Genomic DNA, 24,326 nt, shown 5'->3' with positions numbered 1-24,326 from the left:
CTGAGGGGCAAGGCAATGCTCCCCCTGCAAGTAAGGCGGTGCACTGATTCTTATCTCATTCAAAGGTACACTTGTCATGGACTATATGTAAGGCTGGTGGAATGTGGCAGGCTTGACATGTGGCTGGAAAGGAACATTATAAGAGAGGAAGAACACAATTAAGTAAGTTTGCTATGTATCCCCATGAGGAACATGGCCTCTATGACTCTATGACCCCTATGGCTTGGTCAAGCCGGGGGTAAGTTATTCATCGAAACAGACTGATGGGCCTTGCTAAGGGTGAATTGAAGGATTTGTGAACATACCTTGAGATCAAGGGCAAAACAGAGAAGAGGACAATGATCAATGTGACTGTGGATTACTGCTTATATTTAGATGCATCCATTACTTTCACAGTCTGCAAGGTGTACACTCCAATTATGGTGCTTTGAAATAATGAATCATTGTATCAATATTTTGAAAAATATTTAAATTATGCAGACGTCGATTACCATAGATTTTATGTGTTTGGATATGCCACTGCCAATCTAACCTATACCTATTCTGAATGTATATTCCTTTTGTACTTGGATCAGTACATTTGAGCTTGTGTACTGTTGTCCTTAATTGTTGTCCATGTTTAGTTGGGCTGTATTGATTTCTTACCTGTAAGAGCTTTGCATATAGACAAAGGCTAAATATTTTAAAGGATATGTCTCAGCTGTGTATCAGAATTGTACAAAAGCAGCCATAATCCTTTCATACTTCCTTCTGAGGAACAGAAGCACCAAGTATCTTTGCTACTGTCGTTGTCTTAATTTAATGAGCTTGAAACTGTGAAAACTTTCATTGGAAGGAACACCTATTAATGAGAAAATTCTGTAATTCCTGACAGCTGAGAACAATTCTTAATAATTCAGTAAGACATGAAAACACAATCTTCCTCTCTGTATACAATGTATTTCCTATTTCAGACAATTATTAAACATTTGTTAGGTAACAGATCACAGCATATTTGCGAGCTGCGTGATAATTTATTCTGTGTATGTGAAAAAAGTGCTAGTGCTTATATATCAGAAGTATTTTATCTCTGCACTCATTATCGCTATTTCTGGAAACTACGGTCCCTCTGAAACAAAACAATTTACCTCTCCTCTTCTTTCCTCTGAAACAAGAAGTAATAACAGCTTATAAAAAATTTGTCCTTGCTGGCTCCTGGTGATAGAAGTCCACATAATGGCTGTAATCTTGCTACAGTCATACTGTTTACCAAATTAGGTTGTATAATAAGGACACATATTTAGATATATCCGCTTCAAATGGAAGCAAAACTTCCCATCTCTTAGACGAGCCCCAAAATAAATAAACGGAGTGTCTATTTGCACCCGAGTGAGAATAGTCACACGGCAGCTATTCGGCTATTTACACCCGGCCCCCTCACCCCCCGGCTACACAAAGCCAAGAAGCTATGGCTCTAGCCACTTACAGGTTATGTTAACAAGTTTGTAAGTCCCAGCTCATGTGGTGGTCCCTGATGCCCGCTACTGGATGGCAGACTGTCAGACTTGGTCCGGCCTCATGGAAACACCCCCACACCTTTGTACGCAATGCAGCAGGTCAGGACTCTGGTGCCGTTTCTAAAATATACATACAGTACATATACACATACAGTATCTAATGTGTGCCCGGGTGCAAATAGCATTGTTGGCTACGGACACCTGGGTGCTATAGCATCTGCTATAAATGAATCGCCATGTCAGAAGCATGTTTTTAAGGAAATGAAATGTATGGGTAAATCCATTTACTTCCACATCAAAGAATAACATTTAATGTGTAGCAGTTAACTAAGACATCCAAATCTGCTTTTTAAACCAAGTACTGCAATATTTCCTGTCTGACACAGTCATAGTTCACATTATGTTTACATTGTAATGTTTTATTTGACGTTTTGATTGTTAGCTAACATCTTTGAACTAAAGTAACCTTTAATCTCAATATTATTTGCACAAACATTACGATTGGTATTTCTCATGAAAGCTGTCATAATGTAATATTACAAAACAGTACAAAAGCTTTAGCCAGGTAGTAGTCCTAATGTATCCCACAGATGGTTTTATTGTTTTGCATTTCTTTTTGCCAATAAATAAGCCTTGGAAAATGTTTTTGCAAATGAGCATTTAGTATAACATTTTGCATACCCAGAATTGTTACAAAAATAATTACATCTGGAGAAATGAAAAAGATGTACCCTCCGGAGAAGCCAATTAGTCTAATTAATTAAACTAGGTTTCTTACAAATAGTGTATGTATAATGACTGTATGACAGCACTTTTCCAACCAACTCCCTTAATTAGTGTAACTGCTAGAGACTGATTCCAACAGTGGAACAAACGAGATTAATATAAATACCAATCGCTGGTATTTCTTCGCCCTTTTTGGTCCTCAGTTGGGCAGTAAAATCCAGGAGTATACAAGTGCTTTAAGATACTGAAAAGAAAATGATTATATATGATACTATGATACTACTATATATTACGGTACAGCCTATGTATAAAGTAAAAGCCTGACTGATATCGCCGGTTCGTTTATCTGAGTAGAATTTTGATGTAGTTGAGATTCCCTTTTCCCTTTAAATTTGCTGAAACACCAGTATCCACTAGTGGTACCCTACAATGTGTCGAGTTTGGTTACGATGAAATTGTGAAAACGGTCTTGCGGAGTGGGAGGGAGGAAGACAGCGCGAGCAGCTTCCCCTTGTTGTACACCTTGCCCGGAAAGGGGACGTCGCGGCCGGAGACCTTTCTGATGGATGGAACTAATTCAGCGAATCAGAGATGGTAAATGCGATAAATTTGTGGTTATTCTTTTAATGGCGTGAAATCCTCAAAAACCCAAGGGAATTACCAATCTGCAGAAGGTAAGAGATAACCTGTTGTGCGGCCAGATGATAAACAGTTGTTTGTTAAAAGAATTAACAATACGTGTTGGACAGAGTGCAAAGGGAGAACATATCCCTCAATTACCCAGCGTTTGATAAATGGACAGTGTACAGATAAACGAGACTAATAAAAGCATATTAAGCATGCCCTTGCTTTGAATTTCAGATAAATGTAACTTACAGCCATTTAAAAATATATCATGTTCTATTATTTCTGTAGTTTGTAAACGTTTTTAAAAATTGTTTATCGTTGTGCGTCGTAATAATGCATTTGTCAACGCAAACTGAACATAATCATCCAGCTTTATGGTTTATTCTAACGATAAAAACACGAAAAACCTGCCATTGTTTACAATGGAGCATTCGTATGTTCGTAACTGCAGTTCATGTATGTGGTTAGTTTCAATGATATCTCGGCATTTGTAGTGTTTGGTTACTTTTTTCTTTTTAAATTTGTTATTTTAATTTTACATCAAATTTTTTGAAAGACAAGATGAGCGCCACCCTCTGTCGAGAACAAAGAAAATTAAAATGCGGTCCACCCGACCAGCGCCACCAGCTCCCCCCCCCCCCCCCCCCACACACACACACACACACACGCACACACACACAGACACTCACTCTCTCTCTCTCCATCAGCACCGATGGATATTTTTGTTTTAGGTCTGTGTCTGAATTATTTTTATTTTCTTATGTGTACATTTGTTTGCGTATAGGCATAATATACACTAATCTGTTAAACATATCTGTCACAAAATATACACAAAAATATGTAAGAACTTAGTTTCATTGGAGTTATTTACCTGTGATTTGTGCACTGATAAGGTATATTTTTAATGGCTGTGAGCTACCTGTAATTCACTCATAAATGGGCTGGGAGGAAATTATTTATTGGCCTTGACAAATCTCATTATGTTGTGGTTGGAAGGTATCTTTTCAAAATTGCACAATTTTTGCATAGGATCAGACAAAATTCTGAAGAAAGCACTACTCTCATATTTGAATGTAAACACTAGATATCAACACTGCCAACTGCAGTTTGTCAATGTGAACAATACTACAATACTACAGTGTCACAGTAATCCTGATATGGGACTTCACTGCATGGCCAAGAGGCACTGTTTTGTTCACATATGGGTGTTGGTCTTTTGAACTGGCTCATAAACTGTATTGAAGTAGTCTGAACCTAGGTCCCTACTACCAAGTTCTTAGTATTTATTGTGCAGTATGTGCTTTTCAAAATGACCTTCTGTGCAGCTGTTTGAAAATAACACTTCAGAATATGTCATTCTGCCTCCTCAAAAGGAATAAGATGCAAGTAATAGCAGTTGTGGGTAAAGTCAATGATGGCAATTTAAAAAACACAAACTATACCTCCTAAAAATAAAATCCTTCTTACCCAAAACAAAGGGCTTGTTTTGGAAATATGCTTGTATTATGCTGATTAAATGTGCACTTACTGTATTTGTTTTCTGTTGTGAAGAAATAGATATTCTGTTGTTAGTAAAATCATATGTTTTTAGTTTGCTGATTGCTAATTTTAATATTATCAATCCAAATCCCCAAGAACAGAAATGTGTGAGTTTTTCTTAATATAATGCACAATCATCCCTATCATTGAACAGAAGAGCCCTGAGCAGCAAAAGCCATCAAAGTTACCTGAATGTTTTTGGTTGCTGGTGCAGTTTGAAGAAATGCATGAAAAAGAAAATGCCAAACATAAGAATGGTACTCAATTATAAGATGATTAAAGTGCAGTGATGCGTGAGGCCTGGTGATGCATTCTTAAAGACACATCCATTTCACACTTCTGGATCTCAAAATCTGAAGCATTAAAGGTTTTCCTTAGTAAACATGTTTACTTACTGAGGATTAGATAACATATTTTTGGATGGTAAACAAAGTACCTCAGTCATTAAAAGACAATGAATTGCATGACTTTAGCCAACTAACAAGGTCGGGAAATGCCTGCAAGCTGTCAGGTGTTGTCATTTGAATGTCATTGTGAATTTGGAGTGCAACAGTCATTTGCTGTTGTGAAAACAGCAATAAATATATAAATAAATGGTCTGGGAAAACCTGTATTGTGACTTATGTAAGCTCAACAAATTTAGATCTGCAACAACTTAATACCTCATGTGTATTTCCAGGGATGTTGTGGGGGGAAATGTGTCAAATACAGCTGTTTAACTGTTTTTTATTTATGCATATTTAAACATTTAAAGTTTTTTATTTTTTTTTATTTTCTTGAATTGGGCTCAGAAGTAAACATTATGGTCAACTTTAATTTTACGAGCAAAATGCTTGTTTTAGTTTAGCATTAGTTAAGTCTCACAACATTGGCAATCAGCATTCTGAAGTTGTGTAAAGTCACACCAGTGGAAATGGCTATGGAGAGGTACTGTATGCTGCTCCACTTCTGGTGAAAGCTCTCCTGTACTACAGCATGGACTAAATAGTAAAAATAGTTTTTGGTTTCTAGATGGGCACAGTGGAGGAGTGCCTCCATTTAATCTGCAGTGTTGATGTTATTGCGGTGAATCAAAATGCAGAAGTAGCCATTTCAAATCGGGGAAAATGTGCAAAGGTAAAAAAACAACAGATTTTTGTATATTAGAAACTTGTTCATGCTTTCTCTTTTTGATATAATTTTAAGTAGGAGATAATGTTGGACACGAAGCAAATAGGCTTTAGCTGTGAGATTACATTGCAGAAAGTGCTCAAGAGAAAGTAAGGATTGCTAGGAGAATCCTTGCAGTTTAGCCAGTGATCAGCCAACTGCCATCCTGAAATGAATTCTGGACTACATCACTGGAATGTGTGTCTTTGTTGCCTCTGTTGAAGGGAGAAAATGCAATGGCTTGAGGGACAGGTTGATATTTCTTTCATTCCTCTAATATGGACGAAACTGAAACTCCAGATTGTGGATTTTAATCTTTTTTGGATTACGTCCATACGTATATATCCCCAAAATCCACAAAGATATGCAAAACAATATTCCTTGCCCTGGTGTAAATTTTTCAAAAAGACTTTTATTTAAAGGGGCAGCTTAATGCATTAAATACAAGGTATGTGTTGTGACTTACGCTTTCCTTGGGTGGTGCAAATTAGTCAGACGCAAGAAATTTGAATACAGAATATACAATTAAAAACATCTAGTGTTTGCACAAACAAAAAAATCAAATTTCTGTAAAATCTAAGGGGCCCTAACTAAAGAAAAATTCAGCACTGGATTTTCATTTGAAAGATGACATCATGAAACATCCAATGGAATGATTTTTTGTTCTATTGATGAAAATGAGTTCTGTATTTCTGTATGCCCTTAAATGTATAGTAAGTTTACTTCAGCTATTGGAACATCTGATTTCACTTGTCCATTAAAAATGATTAGGACCTTAACATATGCTACGATAAGGCTCTTGGGTTTTTAAGGGTGATAATATGTCTGGTGAATTTACTGTTCAACACAAACTGTAGCACATCATTCTGATTACAATCTGCAATATGATTTATCTGTACTTTTTGCAATTACTCATTTGTTAAGGCATTCAATCTTACATAATAGCTGCCTTTGACAGCACTACCATTTATTATTATTTTCATACCCAGTTAATTTAAACAGATGTTGAAAGAAAAATGAGCCTTAAACAGCATCAATCAGCTTATATAACAACATATGTTTTATGTTATGCTTAACACTAAAATATTTTTTAAAATGGGAAATGAAATAGAGACAAACTAGAAGTAAAAACAACACAATGATGAAAAGGAAATAGATAATCAGAGAAAGGTAAAAAGAATACACATACACTAAAAGAAAAGGGGTGAAATATATAATTAATATAATATATATACATTTAAAACATTTATCACACCGAATAAAGCTACTAATTAAAAACCATCTTAAACATGTTTTCTGCTTTTTTTTATTTAAATGATATCTGTTTATGCTGCAATTCTGAATGACCATTCAATGGCCTATAGCTTAGGGTCATTAAAACAAAAAAGGCTGCACTTCCACTTTTTTTAAGCTTTCATTTTGGGATTTCAAACAGGCCAGTACTAGACCTTAGGGATCTACTGGGGATGTATTACAATAACAGTCTGAAATATAATCAGTCATTTGAAAATCTATTGTAAAAGACAAGGTTAGTCAAGTATAGGGTAGCTTGGACAAAAGAGATGTGAGCTGTTATATTTGTCCTCGTTAATACTCTTGCAGCCTCATTTTTTAACAAGCTGCCATTTATCCATAAAATCTTTGGAAGACCATTAATAAGAGCATTGCAATAATGAAGTCTGCTTGTACTAAATGTATGTATCAACCTCATGGAATCAAGCTATGAAATAAAATGTCTTATCTTGACTTTTTTTAGTTACATTTTCAATGTTTCTACTTAGTTTCAGTTATTGTGTTAATATGCATTATACATTTAAGGTTAGAGTAAAAAATTTCCCCTTAGTTCTTTACTTTTGTTTACACTGTAGAGAAAGCGGGCCCAATTTATTTGGGCCTAATTTATCATAATTCAGCTAAATCTGGGAGTACCTTGCTTTGGTGGACATTCGGTAGTTACAATAAGCACTGAAGGATGACTTTTAATTGTTTAGGCAATAGGCAGGATATTCAGAGGAGGGTAAGTCTCCAATGACAATTTGTTTACCTCTTAAAGTATCTGTATAAATATGATCTTCCTTTTCCCTCCATGTTGTATTGTTTGAAAAATGTGAAGATGTGGATGGCTGGCTTCTACACAAAAGGGTGCTCCATCTGAGCTCAACTGAATTTCAGTTTAGACAGTGGAATCTAACTTAGTCCTCATTGAGGTCATTAATTATAAATATTTTGGTTTTTAATGAATCATGCATTCAGTCATGCAAATCTGAACAGAACTGTGAAAAATACTTGATTCAAGCACGGTATTTATTTATTTTTTGGCCATATTACTGCCAAGGGAGGATTTTCTCTGATGGGGCAACCTCAAGTCAGGACAAACAGATTAAATGTGACATCCTTCTCCAGACTTTTAAATAAAAGGTACATTGAGTTTTACATCACTAATAATGTGGAATTCTAAACTACTGTAAGAGTGTAGTCATATAGTCAGGATTTGTAAGTGTATTCTGAATATTTTCTCACAACACAATGGGGCCACACCTCAGATGACCAAATATTATCAATATTATTAACAAAATAAAAAAATAAAATAAAAAATACTGTTAGTATAATAATGCAGTTGTTATTTGGATAATAACAACCAACATGGCAGTCCTTCATTCCTTGCTCAAAGATTAATGATAACCGAGGCCAAACATTTTGAAAGCTTGCCTCTTATAGAAAAGCCACAGCATTTATTTTAGTGTGAAATTGTTACTGCAGGCTCCGTGACCTATGACTCATAAGCATGGTCTTCAAATACAAATTTGTTTCTTTGCCCTTGGCAAAGCGGTCTTTCTCACTCATTTACAGACAGGCTGGTGATGAAATATTTAAATGCTGACAGTGTTTGGAATATAATTTCATAGAATCTAGATTTTGGAGGCTATGTGTTGTATCTCTATCAGCATGCTGTGCTCTACCCCCAATCTGAAATTCATATTTTAGTACGCTGTGCCAACACTTTGAACAGAGAGCTGCGTGCTAAAATTAAGCCATTGGTCAATTAGCAAATAGTCCATGTGCATATTATTTACGATGACATTTGCTAGGAGTAATAATCTAATAGAACTAGAGTCAGCAATATACTGTAGTTGAGACTGTAATGAAAAACATGGCAAGCCACACAGTTAACAAAGGAGGAGTGTATTAGAGGCAGGTTTTAATCAAAATGGCAGTCAGTTACAAGGGATACATTTGTATGAGGCACACCAGCAAGCTGTCTCTTCTTGTTGCAGACAGTGAATAGAAGGTCAGGTGTGGTGAAGGACAGTCAGCAACATATGCAAACTAAGTCACAATATGGCAGCTGGAGGTCATGCATGTAATGCAAGATTATTGAGTTAGCTGGATAAATGCACATAGTAAAACCCAGAACAGCTCTTTTTACTTAAGTCCATGTTCCAGATTTGGGAGGGTTCCGGGTTTTGCTCAGCACAGTTGTCCAGCTAATTTTATAATACTGCTTCATGATACAGGCCTCTGGTGGTCACCAACTATTTGCTGAATCAATGTCAGTATTATTATTAGAACTGGTTTGATGTGGCTTGTGATAAAGGCAGTATTAAAGAGATGTGAAGATATGATTAAGTAAAATATGAGAATTATTGATAGTACTTGTAATTAATACATTTATTTAACAGAATGAACAATTAGCTGGTGTAAACAAACAGGTGGATGTTTGTGTTCATATCAGTTAACATGGGAGGGGGGGGGAGTGTTATCAGCCCATTTCTGGCATCTCTGAACAGTCTAGTTAACATGCAGAATTCCTGTTCCTAACTGTTGGCAGGTTCACTGATGAATCACATGGCCCCTAATCATTTTCTTTGTGGGTGCGGTGCTAGATTTACATGTATTTGCTTCCTCACATCTGTGCTCTCTCCAGGATCAGCCCCACACATTAAAGAGGTCGAACTGACACTGTACTTGAGTTAACCGCTGTGAGGCCGAGAGTCCCAGGATGGGCTCCGTGGGAGCAGAGAGGCGCAGGCAGGCCACCCCCGTCCTGACCCCAGAGGGTAACGTGGTGATGAGCTTTAGCTTTGAGAGCTACCAGCTGGAGGAAGAGGACTGCCAGGCTAAGGATATCCCAGACAAAGGGGTCCTGACCTTCACAGAGCCGGGTGAGTGGCTCGTGTGCCGGCACAAGGGGGTCTGCCTACACAGAACAGGTGGTGCTCTTGCTTTCAGCTGAAAATATGGTTTCAACAGGCAGGTTTACATGGGGGGCAGTGCCCCCTGGTTTTCTACTTTAACCACAGAGTTGGCTGCCAGCCACTGAGTCACTTACATGTGTTCACATATTAAAGGCATACTATGCAGGATTTTAAAATTAAAAAATATAATAAAATAACTATGCTATGGTAAATCTATGATGCACTGACAATCTCAGTCTTTACACACTTTCAAAGTTTAAGGCACCTTTTACCTGTATTTGTTATTCTAGATGTTAATGGGCTTGACACTCTTTTCTGTGTGGGGAGGAGTGGGCATGACTACAGAGCCTGTGGTTTGGGATCAGATTCCAACAAAGTGTTTGTTGCTGCTGCAATGGTAGACGCTAAGAAGCCTAGATACGGCGAAGCAAAAAGACAAGCCGACAGGGCTTGTTCAAAAACTAATGTCAACTCTGGAAATACTTTTCTTCGGTGGCGTCAGCTGAAGTTTGCCATGGGGATGAAAAGCAACTGGGAGTTGTAATGTTTTCTGTTGGACCTGTAAGTAATGTTAATTTTAGCTCATGACCTAATGCAGTTAGATGCCCAAGGTTGGGTAGCTTTGGTATCAAATTCTGTTCTTCCATTAAGATGTCTTCTCCCCGCTTTGGGAATTGCTGTTACTGTTTATAGTTGCAACTTAGCTAGCTCGGTAATTCACCTGTATTTATTTCAGCCAACTTCACTAACAAAGCTAACAAAATGTCCTGGGGGGTATTTCAGGAAGCAGGATTACTGAGTTTGTTGGATACTTGAGTAAACCCAGAATAGCTTTTTTTCTCAATGGAGGTGTGGGTGGGATTGCAGACAAAGGAAGTGGGAGTGGTGTTTACAAACACAGAGTCTTCAAGGGCCGCAAAATCCTACACAGTATACCTTTAATAAGCCTGGCTGTCTGAAACTGACTTTCTGTCAGTGTTCTGCATATAACATAAATGTGTTGTGGGTTTGCTATATTCATGTTCCAGTAAAGTTATGTATCACTGGTTTATTAATGTTATGGATCTTCAGTATTATGCTGCACTCAGTTTAAATAACACACCTTAAATGTCACTGGTCCTGTCAAGAGTTAATCTTAATCTAAACCACCTCTCTAAAATATCATAAAAACAGCTGGCAGATATGAGAGAACATGCGAGAAGAAAATTAAAGTTTCTCCTCGGTGACCTCTGAAAATTTTATATCATCATTCTCTGAATTAGACCTTAGGCCTGGGCTGGAACAACTCAATATGCTGACTCAGACCTTTCCCCTATCATCCCTGTGAAGCCTTTGAAGAGCCTATGCCAGATGACCGCTATCATGGGATTTACTTCGCTATGCTTCTTGCTGGAGTTGGGTTCCTGCTGCCTTACAATAGCTTCATCACTGATGTGGACTACCTACATTGGAAATTCCAAGGTACACTTTCTTCAGACCAGCTAATTTAGTATCACTTGCTTGTATTTGTTTTCTTTGTTCAACTACCAAAGTAGGTTGACTGTTTTACACTGTTGTTCATTCGTTTTATAAACCTTTCCTAATTTATGTAACAGTCCCTATCCCATAAGAGGTAATTATCCATTTAGTGTGTTATAGGTAGATAATCATTCTCATCAGTCAATGTGAACATGTTTGACTCAACACAGACTCATATTGCACAAGTGTGGCACAATGAGATTTAAAAAATTTTTTTTTAAAGTTTTTCAAGTTTTTGAATGGGACTGTGAAGTTTTTGAACAAACTATAACGATGGTGAAATTGATATGTCGCTGGGTCTTGCAGGGACGTCAATCGTGTTTGACATGAGCCTGACGTACATCCTTGTGGCGCTGGTTGCTGTGATCCTGAACAACGCCCTGGTGGAGATGCTTAGCTTGCACACCAGGATTACAGTGGGTGAGTGAGAGAGGGAGATGGGTGACATTTACTGTGGGGTGACAGCACACATCCATCCACTGAACATGGACAGACGTCCAACAGGCAAAATGAGTGACTTAAAACTCCAAATCAAGGAGCCCAGCATATGAGAGACCATTGTGTCACTCATGGGTCTTTCCTTTCCCCTTCTTTTTCACTGTGATGTGCCTCTGGGAGCAGCTGTAGATTGAGGGCTCAGGTTATCACACATCTGCCCCTGCACAATAGTACTTACCCTGGTTTAAACTTCCATTACCTGAGATGCCTGTTTCTCGTGGCACCAAAACCCAAGCACTCCCACCCTCTGCAGTTGATCTGCCATAGCAGTTCAGTTTCACATGTATTGTTAGTATAATTAGACCAAGCCAAATGCAGTACTCCCTGGTGACTTTGTGAAGGCCTCAGTAATATTAATATTCTCACCCCCACAAGGAGCCTTAAATTATAAATGTGCCAAGAAGAACAGGACCTATTACAAGAGTACCCAGCTTAGTTTTAACAGTTCAGAGGGGAGGCTGAGCCTTCAGAAGAGAGCGTTTGTGTTTTCTGAATCTCTGAGGATAAACTTACACTAGATAATGCTTCTGAAGAGGTAACTATTTCCGTACACACTGCAGAATGGATTATCATTAGATCAAAAGGAACATGCAAGCATGCAAAGTCGGGTTAAAACATCCCTATCAGATGGGGAGCATTAAGTGGAAATAAAGATTGCCGGTGTCTGATATGAAAAGATATGAATGGCACGTCTCTGCTGAAAGTCTCTTGAGCACAGAAAAAATAGCTAACCCGAGAAGTGTTGAAGATACTGCTGACTGACATACATGTGCAGGGTACCTGTTTGCCCTGGGGCCCCTCCTCTTTGTGAGCATCTGTGATGTCTGGCTGGAGCAGTTCACAACCAAGCAGGCCTATGTTGTCAACCTGGTGGCTGTAGGAGTGGTGGCATTTGGATGTACAGGTATGTATCTTATGTGCATAACTTTCACACTGAGGAATTTTCCACCCAAAATCAATTTCTTCACTTGATAGGACCTGAACTAAAAGACTGTCCTCTTGCTAACAGTGTTGCCATGAAGGGCACTTTAATCATTTGCTCTGTATCTAAGAGCTTTCTTTCTGCCTTAGAGGTTAGTAGAGATGGCTGTGTCATCCCAGTAAGGTGAGAAACATCTCGGTTTATTGAGGAAACCTGCTGTGTCTGTGCTAACACCTTTTCCCTTGACCTCTGCTTTTTACAGTTCAGCAGTCCAGTTTCTATGGTTACACTGGAATGCTTCCAAAGAGGTACACGCAAGGAGTGATGACTGGAGAGAGTAAGATGCCCTTTAGTATAAGTTTGTTGATCATGGTAATTGTGGACGGTGTGCAAAGCAATAAAATCAGGAAGCAGACAGCTCATATGAAAATAAACTTGAAGGATGAGTGATGCATCAGGAAGAGATAAAATGAATTACGTAAAGTGTAATTCCTCTTTAACATTTATTTGTCTGCTGCTTTCATTTTTTATGTTCATTTCTCATTACTAATTACAGATATTTGACCAAGGCTATTTGTGGACATGAACAAATGTCTACAATGTGATAAATAAGGCAGGTTAGCTGCAGCGAGTCACATTGTGTTGATACTGATCTGATGATCTCTTGCCCACTGAAGGTGAACGTGTCTGTCAGTATTACTGGAGGCATGCTGCTGGCTGGACCAGTTGAGGCGTTTGCTGAGAAAACATATTAGATTTTCTTTGTGACTCCCCTCCATTTTCTCAGTGTGTCTTTTTTTCCTCTTTTTCCCAGAACAATATTGTTGCTCCTCATCTTTTTTGGTTAGCATGTATATTTTCCTTTTTCACAGAAATATGCTTTCTTGTTCATTTTTGTCATTTTTTCTGTATTTGTACTTTGATTATTACAGTTTTTATAGCAAAAATTCCTTATTCAGGCTTACCTCCTTTTGGTTATTATCTTTTATTACATCCATAACTTTACTAGACCAATTCATTAAATATAATTGTTATTATTGCATTTATCAATTATTATTATGATAATTATTATTGTCATCGTTATTGTAACCAACCCAATTCTGTGTGATGTAACTTCATGTCCATACAGGCACAGCAGGTGTGATAATTTCCCTGAGCCGCATTTTCACCAAGCTGCTAATTAAGAACGAGAAGAAGAACACCATCATCTTCTTCTTCTTCTCCGTCAGCATGGAGCTGATGTGCTTTGTGCTTCACCTCTTGGTTCGCCGGACGCGCTTTGTGCGGTACTACACCAAACGCTCCTGTCACGACCACGCTGAGATGAGGGGTCACGCCGACCCAGGCACCGGATACAGGGTCCACCATGACGCCAGTACAGAGGAAGTAAGATTCGTAAGTTTTGTCTCTCTGTAGAGCACAGGTCAGAAAACGCTGTGCCAGGACCTATTAGCAACTATGATGATGGAATCCCTAATTGAATGGGTTAAAATATGTTATCATAATTGCCTGAAATTATAGTTTTATATTTGACTCATGCCACTGTACCAATGGAAATGACATTTTTAAGAAGTGAAATTATATTTAAATGTGTAAGTGCCATGTGTATAAAGATAGGTAATATCTATAGTGTAATGATGAGCATATTTCAAGTGTAGTGTAGCAATGACCTGTCTCTTGGTGGGAAATGGTGAAGAGAAAAGGATGCTCATTGGTGAAGATACAGTAACAGGTGAAGAGAAAAAGATACTCACTCACTGCTGATAAAATCACAGCAGAAGAGATTATCAGATTATTAGATCCTTTATTTATAATTTCTTTAATAAATTGTAATTTTTTGTTACATTTTATGCTTTATCGTACATCTGTTGCTTTTGTCTTTTGTGTTTCTATGTGAGTACGTCTAGGTTGGGGTATATGTAGTGGGGTTCATGTGTGGGATACGAGAAGGAAGGGAACCCACACTAAATAGTGTTTTAAAGTTAAAAAAGGGATGGTGTATTACATTTTTTATACAGAAAATACATATACACAAAGGGATGATGTATATGTATTTTTTATTGATAATATCCTATTGATAAATGATAAATCTTGTAGTGCAGAGTATTGACAATTTGAAATTAACAGTACAATAAAAATGTATTATAGGAAAAGAAAATATCACAGCAGTAGAGCACCCCTCCTTGCACTGAGGTACGGGCTGTATTCAGGCTGCTCCAGGCTGCTCCAGGCTGAGAGAGAGGGCCATTTCTCATGTAATTAGGCCTACTGGAGAGTGCACCTGCTTTGGATCTCCAGCCAAATGTTTTCCTCCTGAACCACAAAAATGACTGAATGGCCCAGAGTTTGTGTGATAGTGCGATTAGCTTAAAGGTTATCTGCCAGCTGCTGGCTGACTCTCGTCTTATCCTCCATCGCTTGGACCACAGCGCATCTATTTTCATTCTCACCCTCGCAGCGGAGCATCTGGCTGTATTGATGCAGTGCTGGCTCAGCAAACACAGGTTATTTACAGTCGCGGTGCAGCAGTCTGCTGTAATTCATTGCTGGGCTCTCAGCTCAAAACATGATACATTTTCTAAAGAATGCCATTACTTAAAATTGCCTTTGCAAGGAAATACTTGAGCAGCGAGTATTTTGCAGTTGGGCAGGTTTGTAATATCAACACAGATTTTGACATTTATATAATAATATATAATTTATGGTCAAACACTAGCCTCAGCAAGAAAAATGTCTGTATATCATTTATTATCCGGTACATTTATAATTAGATTTAAAGGCAGACTATGCTGGATTTTTTGTACTAGAAGTACCAGCAAGTAATGAATATGCATAGTGCAGTATAATTTGGGATACCAAGAGTGCTCGAAAAATTTGTAATTACGGTTCAGACCCATGTTTGTGACCAAGTGGTAAACCTGCAATTAAATGAATTCTGAAGCCTAATTTCTCACATGTCCCTCCCATGCTGGGTTTCATCAGCAGCATGGGGAGGATATTTTTGACAAACTGGGAGCATGGGCAATGTTGAATTCTGCAAACAAAAATCCTGTCATTATCCTTAGAAGGGTTTAATAGGGTTTAAAAGTTCAGAATTGATCTTGTGATTCCATAAGTCCTTGTGGTGTGTTAGGGGGACCTCAGAATACATTGAGTGGGACCTATTTATGATACAACAAAACTATTTAAAGGGTATTGGCCTAATGTTTAAAGTTGTAGTAGCCTAATGCTGGTGTTTACTTTGATGTTATTTGGCATATTCAGTACAGTTAGAGCACTTGACTGATCCTTGTAACTGTATTTTAACTGAACTGTAAAAGGTTACAAAATAAACATGATTTAGAGGCCAATATAGCAAGCACATGCAGTACCCCTTAAATAATAAATGAAACTACTGGTGAGATAATGTTTATTTATCCAGTCTGATAGACAGAATAGTGAGCACTGCTGTCTCAGGCACAGAATTCTCTGTAACGAATAAACTGCTGACAGCCTACAGCAAAAAATTTCTGTCATTCGTTGAGATCTTCAGTTCAATGTAACATTCAAGTTAATTAGGATTGTCCTTCCTCATCAATGCCTCAATAAATATTTGCTATTAAGACTGCGTATATTAATATGGAAAAAAAAATCAAGATACTATTATAGCCTAACCTGCCTTTGTTTATATGTAAAGTATTTTTCTTCACACAGAAACAGGGATGTCTGATCTAGCTGCTCCCCAAAGGATTCTCCTGCAGAAGTACTTCAGTGAAATGTTTAGCTTTCACAATTCAGCAGAGGGAAAAATAAAGCCTTTGACTTTCATGAAAGCAGTGTCTGTTTTAAGAGGCAATGAAGTAAATCATTTGAGAATATACGTATGCATTAAAGGTAAACTCTCAAAGAGCAAATTTCAAGGTTTGGTTGAGTTTTCACTCTTGACCCAAGTATAAACTAATAACACCCTTGTCTTCAAAATGCAAAATGGTGCCGTTTCAAGGGCAAAGATGTTCCGCGTCATTAAATTTATGTCACTATAAACTTTTAACTTTTGCCACTTAAACATGGTACCCCCCCTCACCATTCTACAGTAGTGCAGTAGTAGTAACTTTGAAAAATCTTAATATCCCTTGCATTATCTAAAAGCAAAAAAAAATTATTTTGAAAAGCAAAATATATAGCCATTTGCCAAAGAGGATTTGCCAAAACTGTTTGATATTTGTGCTCATAAATCACATGACATCAGGGTTTTTTCTTCTTTGAGTGGTTTATTTCAGAAAGCTGGCCCAAGTGTGTCTCAACATTGTAATTTGTCCTGACTGATTTACTGCTTTCTCCTCTTTCCATGATGCCTTTGTATACGATACACAAAATGCTCTCTCCATATTCTCCCAGTTAAAGCGAGAGTATTTAATGCAAGAAGATGCAATTAATAAGCAGCCTTCTTCAGAGTACAGACAATGCAGTTGTGTCTGATAGCCCACTTTGAAATTGAACATGTTCACTGAAATGTCTTCTTCATCCATCCTGTGCAGTCACTTCTGAGGCTTCTGTGATGTAATTAGTCAAAACATCTGACTCTTGAACATACTTTTACACTTGGGGCTTAGACTGTTTCTTAGGAAGTATCACAAACTGAAAAAGGAATTGAGTCATTAAAAGTGAGCTGTTTGTGTTGACAAAGCAAAGTTCTCTGCTATCAGTTTCTTCTTTTCCAGTAATGGTTCTACATCTGTTCTTTCCATAGGATAATGGTGCAGTGGGTGCATCCCCTTCAGAATTTGGAAATGAAGTTGAAATTGCTGGCGGTGGCACATACATGAGATTTGATGTCCCTAAGCCAAAAATAAAGAAGAGCTGGCCTAGCATAAGAGGTAAGTTAAAGAGGTGTCCTATGAGAGAAAGGAGTGATGCTTTAACTAATATGGGGGGTTTTCATATGATCCGCTTGGACCAGTAGTTACCACACATCAATGCCTCCCTCTAATTTTACATGTTTGTATCTCCCTTGGCTCAGCTTTCCTCCCTTCATTATTCCTCAAGAGTTAGTTAGAGTTAGATGGGGAAATACCTTCATTCTATGATAATATATCTGTGCTGAAGATTTCAGTTTCATTCCCTGTGCGCCACCTCTTCCCATTGACTCTCCTTTCAGTTCTGCTGTATGTCGATTATACTACAATACTTCATCTGAGCAGAATCACACCCCTTTTATCATGGTGCTTCATCCCTCTTCCATTTTTGTGGAATCTCCGTCACTCTCTCCCTCTTTGGTCCAGCTAAAGATCTACGGTTAGCTATAATAGACTTCCTCAAAATATTTGTTCCCTTATTTCCTTCAGCTCTTTATATTGACTTCATTCCTCTCTAAAAACTCAGTCTGTTGAACACCTTGACCATACTTCCAACTTGAATTCCCACTGAATTGAATCTTTGGTTTCTACGTTTGTATTCTTAATACAATGTAGTTCTTCCTTGCTCTACTCAGTCGACTGCTTATAAAAGTATCTGTGAGAGCATTTTATGTAATGCTATTTTTTTACATCTGCTATATTTCAATAGTTTCTGCTGATTTTCCAGGGCTATTTGTGGAACTTTAAAAATGACAGTTTTATGGTGGATGATTAACAAATTTTAAACTTGCATGGAAGAAAAGTATCTGGGGTAATAAACAGTGATTTAAAACATTGCTTCTCCCTTTCCCTCCCCCTCTAATGTTCGTACAATTTATTATGTTTAATGCTTTTTATTTACTTAACACACTCTCCATATAAACCGTAATTTCTCATCTAATAGCTTATGATTTATAACATAACTAATAATTGGTTCTACAGTTTCCTCTGTCTGATCTATTTTCGCGTGTGTTTTGATTTATTCTAATTCAACATATTGTAAGAGAATCATCTGGAAAGTAATGATCCATTTATTCCCTTAGCCATAATGTCATGTAGTGAAACTGACTGCTAAAGCCAGCAGATTTATTGCTTAAACGTACATTACTTTTCCACACAGTCACTTTCTACCTCAGAAAGTTTCATCATTTTCCATGGAATGTATAATTTATTTTTTAACAGTGGAGCAATGCTACTTGGTGAGCCCTTATACAATATTCTATATTTAATTGAATTCTGATCTGTTATATTGTTGTTTTTGCTTGATAAAGCATTTGTCTCTGTGATATTAAAATGCAGTGGATGGCCTCCTGAACCTCGGCTGCTTTCTAAACAAAAGCAGCACTAACAAACAGACAAATGTTTGGACAAGGGCTCATATTCTTGTCTCTCCTAAAGACATGATCCTGCATCGTTATGTGGTCTCACGTGTGATCTGGACCTACATGCTATCCATTGCGGTCACCTACTTCATCACTCTCTGCCTGTTCCCGGGACTGGAGTCGGAGATCCACAATGCCACATTGGAGGATTGGCTGCCAATCCTCATTATGGCCATCTTCAACATGTCCGACTTTGTTGGCAAAGTGAGTCAGAGTGCAGCGGCCTCCACCAGTCACTTGCGCCAGCAGCGGGCCCCTCCAGATCGCTCATTTTCATTGTGACAGCTGTGTTTGATGGAACATGGGGAGGTGTTCCCTGGAGGCCAGGGGGGCGGTAATCAGTCTTATTTTCCTGGGAGATCCTGACTGTCTTCCTTCTCACCGTGTTTCCCTCCTCTCCTAGATCCTGGCGGCGCTGCCGTATGACTGGAAAGGCAGCCGGCTTCTCCTGTTCTCCTGCGTCCGTGTGGTTTTCATCCCGCTCTTCGTCATGTGCGTCTACCCCGTCGGGAGCCCCACCCTCAGCCACCCTGCCTGGCCCTGCGTGTTCTCCCTCCTCATGGGCATCAGCAACGGCTACTTTGGAAGCGTGCCCATGATCCTGGCAGCGGGGAAGGTTGTGCCGGAGCAAAGGGAGCTGGCAGGTGGGAGATCCCAGGCTCCAACAGTGCGCTTGCGCTTCCTCTCCTTCTCCCTTGATCATCTCATGAATATTAAAATATTCCCTTTATAGTTTCCTTTTTTCGTTTCCTTTTAAAACCAAAAATAGCAGAAGGCGCACAGCGCTCTCTGTGTTATTTTCCCAGTTGCCTCTGCGAAGAACGTGCAAATTGCTCAGATTATACAGCGGTTCACTGCTGTCAAACCGGCAACATTATTGTTGTCGACTGTACTGTGAAATGTGTATATGTGCTCCGCTTGTGTTTTTTCTCCAAATATAGAGTATGAGAAGAGTGAAAGACTGCTTTTAGAGAGAACATGCATGTCATGATGTCACCTGGGTCTTTCTCTCTTTTCCCACAGGCAACACAATGACTGTGTCCTACATGACAGGTCTGATGTTGGGATCTGCAGTTGCCTACTTCGCCTACGGCATCATAGCGAACGGATCCACCCCCCACGCAGAAGCACTGCACAACTCCACCTCAGGGTAGTCAAAAAGGCAGGAGAAGGGCCGCAGCCAGTAGTACCACACCAATGAAATACATTAGAATTAACATTTTATGGTGGCCGCATTTCGGAAGCAAAAAGGTAACGACATTGATAGCCAGCAGAGCTTGACCACTCAGCAGGTTTATGTGGAACTGATCTAAACTCTCTCTCTTCCTCGTGATTGTTTTTAATACAAATTTTAGGATGTAGACTTTTTTAAAAAGAATGGCGGTTATGTTGCCAGTGCTTTACTCTGCTGCCGTGTTCTGTGTCTTATGACCTCATTTTCTATCTCATGCTGCCTTTCAGAAGGTGTGTGGCATCCTGTATCATAAATAGGGCCACGAGTTTGTCTCCACCATGTGACCTGCTGGGATTTAAACTTGTATTTCAATGGTTATCCTCCAGGGGTCCCCATAGGCACTCCAGCAGCACAGTCAAGTGAGTATTCATACAGTTGAGTTTCTAATTGGTCAATCTAACATGGGGAGAGTCTGAAAGGAAAGTAAACATGGATGGATGTTTAAATGCTATGAAAAGCATGTCTTTGAGCCAGTGGTCCTCACTCCTGGTCCTGGAGAGCTGCAGGGTCTGCTAGCTTTCGTTGTTACTCAGCACTTCAGTAGCACAGCAATTATTCAATTAAAATGGTTGATTACAGTTAACTCAGGTCACCTGGTTTCTTGTGTCTGAGTCAGTTGCTGATCTTAAGGAAAGAACAATAACCAGCAGACTCTGTGGCTCTCCAGGACCAGTAATGAGTTATTGCTGCAGTAGAAAAGAAAAATGCAACCCTATAAAACAGGGATGTCCAGTCGTATCCAAAAAGGGCCGCTGTGGGTGCAGCTTTTTGTCCCAGTGCTAAGACACCTGATTCTACATAAAGTCTTGATTGAAGACCATGATTAGTTAATTAGTTGAATCATTCATTAATTTTTTAAGACTTTTAGTGCAGGTTAAATGTTATATAACTGCTCTAATTTTTAATGTGGACATTTCCCACTGCTTCTAACAAAAATCATACCCCTGTATAACATTTACTGCAGCATGTACAATCAAACTGAATTGAACATGCAAGTGTTGCTTGTGAACATTGCTGTCAACCATTGTCTCTGCTTAATTATTTGCAAATACTTTAACAACTTATAGAATAAAGAATACTGAGGTGGCACAAATGGGATAATTGTTTGAGAAGGGGCTTGACAAAGAGGGTGTCATGACCTCTAGCCACTGGAGGACTGAAGTACCATGCGAAAAAGAAGGGGGGCGAAGAGGTGGCCCTGGTCATAACGACTTATACATTCATTCCATGTTGCCTTGCTATTTATTCATGTATGTTTTTATGAGGGTTTTGTTGTACAGAGGTGGGACCCTTTAGTTCCACCCATACTATTATGTTGCTTACTCATATCTGAAACCTGAGGAAACTTTATGAAATTTTATGATTGCCTAGTTGCATTTTCTTCAACTGCACCTAGTCAATCATGTTTTCCTGAAGGGACTTTCTGTAGTATTGAAGGGACTCTAGTTAATTGCTAGGGTGCTTCAGAATGAAACCTGTCCTCAAATCCCCTCCCGAATACAAATTAAATGTTGTTGTCTGTGAATTAAAAAAATACATTTTTCTTTTCTATTCTTATGCTGTATGACTCTGTCATTATGAATGAATGTGTGATGGTCCACAGTTTATTTTTGAGGGATGTGTTACTAAGAGAGTTATTTTTTCCAAAACATGAAGTAATACACAACTTGAAAGAAAGACTGCGCCAAATACCTCATTTCAGTGGCTTCAGACATTGCCTTGTTACAGATGTGATAATAGGTAATTTGTTGCCTTGTTTAAACTGGAGTAGTGTGTTATATATTCGTGAAGGTTAATGTATCAGTCATCACTCAGTCTCCCTCATACAATATATTGAATTATTCATTTGGTATGGCATTTTAGCATAGATGTTTTCTATGGGATTTTCACTAACTGCAATAATTTTCATTCTGAGAAATATACTAGGCTATATTTATATATTAGATGCACTATCCAGATGGGTGAAGCACTCATACTGTAGATCTCTTAATGGTTGAGATAATTGCTTTCTGGTACATGTTTATTCCTCAGGTCTTGCTGAAGGTTCACTAACTGCCAAGCACATTCTGTATTTAGTACAGTATGGGGTGCCGTTCAGGAGAAAATAGTCAATTTAGTGTACGTATATATTAGTTTGCTTCCTATATATTGGTTTGATATACACATGTGTTGTGACTATTAATTCATGCATATACTGGTTTGTCATTTACATTTGTATTGGTTTTTTGTTGATGCTTGCACAGCATATTAGTCTATTATTTCCACATCTATTGGCTTAATTATCATGAATGTTGGTTTGCGTCACATATGTTTTGGTTTGCTATACACACATATTGGTTAATCATTTGTGCATATATTGCTTATATATTGGTTTGATATTTACACATCCATTGGTCTGATTTCATGAATACTGGTTTGCATATGCATGACAATCAAACCAATGTGTGAATAACAAAACAATATATAATGATCAATGACAAATGAATATATGTGCGAATGACTAACCAATAGATGCCTGTATCCAAACCTATATATATGTGAAGCAAACCAATATACGCACTATTGACTAACCAATACATGTGTATATGAAACCAATATACACTCACCGGCCACTTCATTAGGTCCACCTGTTCAACTGCAAACTGCACCCATTAACGCAAATATCTAATCAGCCAATCACGTGGCAGCAACTAAATGCATTTAGGCATGTAGACATGGTCAAGACGATCTGCTGTAGTTCAAACCAAGCATCAGAATGGGGAAGAAAGGTGATTTAAGTGACTTTGAACGTGCCATGGTTGTTGGTGCCAGACCGGCTGATTTGAGTATTTCAGAAACTGCTGATCTACTGGGTTTTTCATGCACAACCATCTCTAGGGTTTACAGAGAATGGTCCGAAAAAGAGAAAATATCAGAGGTCAGAGGAGAATGGCCAGACTGGTTCGAGCTGATAGAAAGGCAACAGTAACTCAAATAACCACTCGTTACAACCAGAGAAGAGCATCTCTGAACGCACACCACGTCAAACCTTGAAGCAGATGGGCTACAGCAGCAGAAGACCACACCGGGTGCCACTCCTGTCACCTAATGAAGTGGCTGGTGAGTGTATATGTGAAGCAGACCAATATTCATGACAATCAAACCGATAGATGCGTGAATAAAGCAATATGTAAGCATCAGTGACAAACCAATACATGCGCAAATTATTAATCAATACATGCGTATATCAAACCAATATACATGACAATCAAACTAATAGATGCACCAATAACAAATTAATGTATGTGTAAATGGCAAACCAAAAGATGCATCAGTGACAAACTATATATATATATATATATATATATACCTAAATTACAAACAAACAAATCTGTTTCATAAATAGCAAACCAATACATACGCATATCAAACCAATATATTTGGCAAGCAAACCAATACATTTGTTCAATTGATGGATTCAAACCAATACATTTGTCCAATTAATTGATTCCTTTTCTGGTACCCTGTAGTACAGAATGCAGCTACAGTGCCAACATGTATGTGTATGTGGACCACACGTATGTCTACAGCCAAATGCCATATTTGTTATTATGTATTATGTATTCTGTGTGTGTGTGTATGTGTGTGTGTAGATAGATAGATAGATAGGTGCATTCAGTTTTATCAGTTAGATCCCATACATTTATATTGCTTTGAGTCATTGCTGATATTACCACATATGAAACCGTCTCAGGGTCTGTCTAAGCACAGACGCTGAAGTTATGTGTTACACGGTTAATTGGAAAAGCCTACTGTGACAGTGCACGACTGTGTGTTCAAAGGCTTAGATTAGCTTGACTGCTCTCTGATCTGTTGGGACAGAGTTCAAGAATATTTTATTAATCTTTTATTATTTGAAATTTGGGAAACCTGTGCCAATGAGAACTAGGCTGTATATTGCATTATGCAAGTGAAATATGAGAATCAAGACCAACAAGGACCTTCCTTATACTTACGTGCACATTTCTTGGCTATTGCAAATGTCTTATTTAAAAAAGGTATATCTCTCATAATATAGATACTGTGGTATATGAAACAAAAGCATGCAAAACACAGAAGTACTGTTCTATTCTTGTTTTCTTGGGGAGATCTAGAGCAACACTCAGGGGTCATTAATACTCAAAAT

General features: G+C 38.3%; 1 protein-coding gene across 3 annotated transcripts; it reads left to right on the top strand.

The window, feature by feature from the left end:
* The first annotated feature begins 2,449 nt into the window (after positions 1–2,449).
* LOC118219568 (equilibrative nucleoside transporter 4-like) lies at positions 2,450–21,715 on the top strand. Of its 3 annotated transcripts, none has more exons than XM_035402810.1 (11): positions 2,450–2,816; positions 9,463–9,700; positions 11,063–11,194; positions 11,558–11,671; positions 12,525–12,653; positions 12,934–13,008; positions 13,801–14,066; positions 17,401–17,527; positions 18,944–19,131; positions 19,331–19,571; positions 19,951–21,715. In XM_035402810.1, exons 2-11 carry the CDS (start codon positions 9,538–9,540, stop codon positions 20,079–20,081), a joined length of 1,566 nt encoding a protein of 521 aa, XP_035258701.1. In that variant the 5' UTR covers positions 2,450–2,816; positions 9,463–9,537; the 3' UTR covers positions 20,082–21,715. The 3 variants fall into 3 exon arrangements, with proteins under 3 accessions (XP_035258701.1, XP_035258700.1, XP_035258702.1); XM_035402809.1 differs by having other exon boundaries at positions 2,450–2,896; XM_035402811.1 differs by having other exon boundaries at positions 2,451–2,896; positions 13,801–14,057.
* Positions 21,716–24,326: the final 2,611 nt, after the last annotated feature.

The sequence above is a fragment of the Anguilla anguilla genome, chromosome 2 (genome assembly GCF_013347855.1).
Source record: "Anguilla anguilla isolate fAngAng1 chromosome 2, fAngAng1.pri, whole genome shotgun sequence".
Lineage (NCBI taxonomy): Eukaryota > Metazoa > Chordata > Actinopteri > Anguilliformes > Anguillidae > Anguilla > Anguilla anguilla.
The sequence above is the reverse complement of the archived record's forward strand: the minus strand, read 5'-3'. Positions and strand labels throughout refer to the sequence as shown.